Source organism: Cephus cinctus, unplaced genomic scaffold, assembly GCF_000341935.2.
Source record: "Cephus cinctus unplaced genomic scaffold, Ccin1 Ccin1_scaffold0745, whole genome shotgun sequence".
NCBI lineage: Eukaryota > Metazoa > Arthropoda > Insecta > Hymenoptera > Cephidae > Cephus > Cephus cinctus.
In genome coordinates this window covers 69,667-76,355 of record NW_014333356.1, presented here as the reverse complement: position 1 = coordinate 76,355, position 6,689 = coordinate 69,667, and the positions used below count along the sequence as shown (strand labels likewise).

The 6,689-nt window shown below is 35.9% G+C and overlaps 1 protein-coding gene across 1 annotated transcript; it reads right to left on the bottom strand.

Moving 5' to 3' along the window:
• Positions 1-1,715: 1,715 nt before the first annotated feature.
• LOC107270386 (ras-related protein rab7) lies at positions 1,716-6,297 on the bottom strand. Its single transcript, XM_015745346.2, has 5 exons — positions 6,154-6,297; positions 4,848-5,040; positions 4,534-4,752; positions 4,315-4,452; positions 1,716-4,232 (listed from the first exon to the last, which is right to left on the bottom strand). The coding sequence occupies exons 2-5, from the start codon at positions 5,025-5,027 to the stop codon at positions 4,146-4,148; spliced, it is 624 nt and encodes a 207-aa protein (XP_015600832.1). The 5' UTR covers positions 5,028-5,040; positions 6,154-6,297; the 3' UTR covers positions 1,716-4,145.
• Between the last annotated feature and the right edge of the window lie 392 nt (positions 6,298-6,689).

Here is a 6,689-nt window from a genome sequence, read left to right as displayed (position 1 = left end):
AAGTAAAGAAGAAATAAATATAGAAATAGAAGAAGGTTGGAAATGGATAATAGGGGTGATTCCAAGAGACCAGTATAGGAGACCGGCTGGAGGAAGGATGAGCGCTCCGAGTCCGGACACTGCCTCGAGCGCTCCCCCCACTCTCCGCTTGCTCTTACTTGCCGATTCTGCGCGTCGAATTTGCACGCACACAGTTTTGGGCAACTTCCAGTACTTCTAAGTATGTTTGGCCGGAATTTCCGATTTATAAGTGTTAATAAATAAATTTAAAATAATAAATTTAATTAATTATTTTAATGTTCCAAACACCGAATATATTAATATTTCAATTTGAACGTAATTTATTTTCGATATTCTACCATTTCAATTCAATTTCGATCTACTCCGTATGTTCTGCGAGGTTTTGATTTAACATACAATACTTCTCAAGGACTATTGAAAAAGCCTATTGATGAAACATTTGTCAAAAATTGAGGTACACTTTCTTAAAAATGTCCTGGAAATAGGCTTTTTTAATAGTTCTTTAGAAGTTCTATAGTTCCCGATCTCATTCTAAGGGTTGCTTTGGGAACCAGCGAAGAATAGCGGAGAACCTCTGCCCGCCTAGCTACGCGTTCGTGTTCACGTTTAGCTCGGCTACGACGGGATTCGCATTGTCGACGGAGGCGATGATCACAAAATCCTACTTCCAGACTCGTCGCTACGATTTAGCGCCATGCTTTTGGTATCGCCTAAAACCGGAGCGTTGTTCATCTCCATACTCATCTCTGGCAGCTAAGACGGAAGAGCAACCCCCGATCACGGTCTTACATACATGTCTTGCAACTCCGTTGGAGGCGGTAGTCTTCTTAAAGAAGCATCCGATTAAGCGACTCATTACTATTTCTGTCCCACAGCCGACTTTAGAGTGAAATGGACAAAGGGTCGCTCGATCCCAGCAAAACTTGCGACTGAAAGTTAAAATGCACCCTGCTTCTTTAAGACGGCTACCACCACCGCTGAAAATTGGGCGAGCTGCAGAACCTGTATGTAAGACCGTGCGCCCGACACCATGGGCTATGTGTAGCTACTCCAACAGGGCTAATACCCTCATGGTACTACCTGACGGAATATACTCAACCCGACCAAGAAAAAATAGGGAACGTAGTATATAACAGTAAAGACGAGATACAGAAATAAACAAGTGCAACAGTGGAAAGTAAAGAATAGAAGTAGAGGGTAAGACTGAAATAAGAAAATAAAGAAGGAAGGTAATGAAAAAGAAATACAGAAGACGAGGAGTAATGAGGTGAAGAAGGAATTAATTAAAAGAGAAATAAATTAATAATGAATTAAAGAACAATTAAATGAAGAAATTAATAAAGAAAGTCGAAAAGGAAGTAAATAGTTAAAGGAGAGATAAAGAAAGGAATAGATAACACGAAACCATCCATGAGAACAGTATAGAAAATCGGCTGTTGAAAGAATGAACGCTCCCAGCCCGAGCAACTCCTAAAGTCAAATGATTTAAACAATCGTAAATAAATTTCTGCGCAGCGATTTTTCATTTATCTTGGTTTTCTTTATAAATCAGTTCGATAACATTCGTTTGATCGATATGCGACATTCCTATGTTAATTACTTTTCTATCTACAATTTTCATTAATGATTATAAACATTCAGCCATCGAGAACAGAGACTGCACAATTCCAGAACCAATGAAAAACAGCACTCTCGACAATTTCCCAAATAATGTATTTCTTTCATTTTTGTGTATTTTTTTTTTGTTCACTTAAACCTAAGAGTAGCAATAATAGTTTCATTATAATAACATATTTCGTTAAAATTACATTTATCATAATCGCATTCGTCATGATCATCATTCACGGTTATTCAGGACAATTGCAAAGCCTGAAGATGGTTCTGCCATAGGATTTATTAGAAATCAAATGAACAGAACCATCTTCAGGTGGTTCAATAGTCCCGAATAACCGTGTACGCACCCGTATATATTTATATATATATTGCATGTGCTACATCTGTATATATATAAATATACATATATATCTATTCCATTTAATTTAATTTTTTTTTTTTTTTTCTTTACTGTGAATTCATAATAAAGCAATTTAACACACGCACCCTTGCGTCAACGATGCGTTTCTTTACCTTTCCTAAACTCCACAATTGTATGCAAATTTTTGTATAAACAAGTATTTTTTAAGAAATAAAAGCACTGATCCGGACACGGGATGTTTAGAAAATTACATACAATGAACATTAACCGTCAACAGTTTTCACTTACTCACGCATTTACGTAATAAGGTCAGTAATACAAGTCTCTAATTTTTATTAATGAAGAACGAATTCATTTTTATTTGTTCTCCCGTCTTTCCCACGCACAAATCAATCGTACTTCAGTGACCCCGCACCGGATAGACGCATAGTTAGCAAATTGGCATAATGAAAAATTCATTTTTAAAAAACTAATATGCCTCGTATGAAAGATTTTCTACTATTTGAGAATATGGAGAGGAGGTACAGAGCTAGGGACGAGGGTTTGACATAGCATAAAAATTGCCGTATCGAAAAGCATTATGCAATTTGAAAAAAAAAAGGACAACAGTTCGTTTCAGAAATTTAGAATGGATATAGAGAAAGGGGAGACAAGCAGAGAAATTAATTTTTTTGGGTTTCTATGAACCATAAGGAAACGAAATTTGGCGAATTTACTTAATTGCAGTTTATAAAAATCGATAGTGCGCATGCGCAATTATCATTACTTATGGAGTAACGCGCGTTCATTCATAATTTCCACGCGGACCTGATATAAATTATGATTCGTTTGCCAGTAACAGCAACACTTGACAATATCTAAGAAATTCGATTGAAATTTCTCTCTTTAAAGAATATTATACAACTTGTCACTGTAAGTGAAATTCACTCAGAAAATTATAATGTCAAGACATGATCGATTCCACCAATAGCAAATGTCCATTAACACGTTTACTGCCACGGTATTTTTCAGAATTAACCCAACTACCAGTTACCTCGTAGTTTGGCAGTCAACGTGTTAATGCATTTTCGCATAAATATACGTACTGTAAAAAAAATGTCACCGCTAACACCGTGCTAAATTCTTCGAGTGACATTGACTGTTATCGACGTAACATATTTCGCTAAATATATTTTACCAATATAAATAAAGATTTATCTCACATAGCGACACGATTGGCAAGATCGGCAAGATCGATACGGTTATTGGACAGGAGTATGATTAAATTTTCGTCTGAGTAATTTTTATCAAGACGATTAAAAGGACAAGCACGACTATCTATTATCCAGGTTTTAAAATCGAATACCTGTTACTATCTGGGTACTAAACACTGTCCGATCGAAACGCTCACGCGACCTTAACTCTATATGCCTTAATTACATGCCGGGTCTTCTGAAACTGCATATCGAAGGACGACATTAATTGTGAAATGCAGGAAAATACAAGCGACCAATAACAAATGTACGTGCGACGCGGCGACTGCGCAATCGCAGAAGACGAATCCGTACGTCTCGCCGTAATTTACCAATTTACAAAAGAAAAAATGAGTGTAAAGAATATTGAGATGTTAATGAGCAACAAAGTCGATACTTAAGAACTTGATCTACGTAGTCCCCGATCGTAGCGGACAAAGAGCAGAGACAACTGCGCATGCGCACGACAATCGAGCGTGAGTTAATCTCTCAGATGGAAACAAGGTTGCGCAATGCGTCGTTACCGAGAAAATCGTATGATAAATCTCAACTAACAAATTGTACATTTTTCAACTTTCTTTAAAAAAAGGTGACGCGCGCGTTCTCCAAATTGCGCTGGTGGCGCCTCTTAGCGGCTTCTTTTTTCTTCGAGTTAGCTGACTGGATGTTGCTGCTGAATAGAGTATTGGAGGACAAAGATTTGTCTCTAATTTTTTTGTTCTTCAGAATCGTCATCTGAGACTGCTCCACATGAAGAAGTAAGAAAAAAGAAGCGAGAGATGCTCTTTTGGACTATAAATTGAGACTTCCAGTCAATCCTGTCGCGCAGATTCTCGTGGAGCGTGCAATCTGACCTGCGTGTCTTATTTTCTTTTCTTTGTTTTCGTGCGCGCTCGAGATTCCTCTGCTTGGCGACCTTAACAGGCACAAGAATCTCCTTTGCCGTTACTCCTTTGGTCGTTAGTCAATTTGATCTGATCGGGAAATTCGTTGTATAGCTCCACCTGAAAGATAGAATACAATTGATTGAAGATCGCGGCAGTTATTAATAATGACAGATCTTTAAATCATTTTATTTTAAATTACCTCACTCTCTTGCGCTAAAGCGTTCTTCGCTATCGTTTGAAAAGCCTGCTCGACATTAATAGCCTCTTTTGCGCTAGTTTCGAAATACGGTATGTTGTTCTTCAATTGGCACCACTGTTGTGCCCGCTTGCTGGATACCTGGAAGAATAATTCTAGTTAATTAAAGTAGAACGTTATTGGGGCATTTTAATGGTATGTTGCTTCGTTTGGTGAACCTACTGCTCTGTTTTCAAGGTCAACTTTATTGCCGAGCACGACGAACGGGAAGTTGTCAGGATCCCGCGGCGACGCTTGGATAAGAAATTCATCTCTCCAGGAATCTAAAGACTTGAAGGTATTAGGCGCCGCAACATCGAATACTAGGACGCAACAATCTGCGCCTCTGTAAAAAGCAACTCCCAGAGATTGAAACCTTTCCTGGCCTGCTGTATCCCAAATCTATTGAAAAAATAAGCAAATTGGTATATCGCTTTTATAAAGAATTAAAATTGAAATAGACTTTACAACTTAGAAAGTAATAAATAAAATATTACCTGCATGGTGACTATCCTGTCATCAACCATCACTTCCTTCGTAAGGAAGTCAGCACCGATAGTGGCTTTGTATTGATTACTGAATTTTTTATTAACATACTGATTCATCAGAGAGGTTTTGCCAACTCCCGAGTCTCCCAAAATAATGACCTTGAGCAGTACTTTTTTGCGGGAAGCCATTTTACGTCCTTAACTAAAAGATAAATAAATTTCTGTTAAACGTATCTTTGATTGCACGATATAAAGTTCTATGCTGCTATTTACAGCAAGTGAAACATGTTCACTACACTACCAAAATAGGATTTCAAAGCAGCTCAAGATAAGCTCTATAATGTGATTAGATTTTATGCATTACTATGTTACCCTGTTTTACTTCGTCTAAACTTTATCCTGTTACCTTAACCTTGACTAATTAATAATGTCTACCATTTGACCGATCAAATTACATACAAAAACAAGCAGATAATATTAATCTAAAACAATTGGAATGTTCGATAACAATAAAAAATAACCATGACAGTTACCAAGGAAGAATCTAAATACTCATTAAGAAGTTAAAACATATAGCTAACACATTCTTAATAAGAGAACACAATATCTTATGCAGCTATAACTTATATATATTATGTACATAAGTAGATTTGAATACAATGAATAGTCAATTTAAAAGGAAGCAAGAGAAAAGTACAAATAAAACTTTCAACATTACAAAATATATTTCACATTTAACTAAGCCAAATTAGATGTCAATGTATAATCTACTTTCGCATTTATTACTTAGTCCAATATAAAGGAATGGTGAAAATCAAAATTACCTCTACAAAAGTGAACTCAAAAAACTTAGAGGTATCGAGCAAAGAATAATAAATGTAAATTACAATGCTGCACTGAGATACTGCAATATTTTCATGCACTGACTACTATTTTCTAATGAATCATCATTATAAGTGAACTGGAAAACTACTCTCTAATAAATGACGCACGTACTTTGTCTTTAAAAAAAACCATTTCTACGACAGTAACATTTCGAAAATATTACTAAAAGGCATCGCCGTCTTCCTTATTAGATGATTAACAAAAATACTTACAATGCGAAATCGAATGGTATTATTTTAAGATAACGAGAGTAGAGTAGAAAATTATAAACCAATCCCAATTATAACTACGAAGCTTCAAACCTGTCAAGACACTACTTAATAAATGCCAAGTTTTCGTATTCTTGGCAAGTGTCTACAAATAAAACACACACGTACTTGGCGTCGGATGAACTAGTCGAAGATCGTAATAATTCATAAATAATAATTACCAAAGGAGATACCGTCAATTCCAATGAAAATGCGATGATAAACCTTTCTGCTCGAATGCTGCACACAAAGAAAATGGCGTATTATGAAATGATGAGAGTGACAACGATGTCGTCACCTGTTAGTTTATCGACCAGACAAGATCGATTCTCGAATTGCGATATTGTACTTTCGACTTGAAACTCTCGAATGTTGACAATTCAAATTGTTGATACAAAATGTCAATAAATGACACAAATTATTGTTTGCTGTACTATTTTGTTGTAAACATTAATTTCATTGTAAAATTTGGCAATACTTCATCAACATATACATTATTATTGTGAATAATTATGCGAGGCGTATTCTTGTTTAGATTATAGGGTATCGCTTTCACATGAGTTGATTTTATCATGTAGGCATGACTAATATTCATACCAGAAGTTTAAACAGAATGACTAATTTTGTGATAATATACTGTGACAATTGAATAACAGCCGACATAGGAATATAATAAAGGCATAAAAGAAGAACTTTGTGTATTTCATACCTCAATTAT

What these genes read in the sequence shown, in the direction of transcription:
- LOC107270386 (XM_015745346.2), bottom strand. Translation starts at nt 5,027, where the DNA reads ATGGCTTCCCGCAAAAAAGTACTGCTCAAGGTCATTATTTTGGGAGAC. An exon ending in ACAGGATAGTCACCATGCAG is followed by an intron (nt 4,753 to 4,847) that starts GTAATATTTTAT and finishes TTTTTTCAATAG; the next exon opens with ATTTGGGATACAGCAGGCCA. An exon ending in TTGACCTTGAAAACAGAGCA is followed by an intron (nt 4,453 to 4,533) that starts GTAGGTTCACCA and finishes TTATTCTTCCAG; the next exon opens with GTATCCAGCAAGCGGGCACA.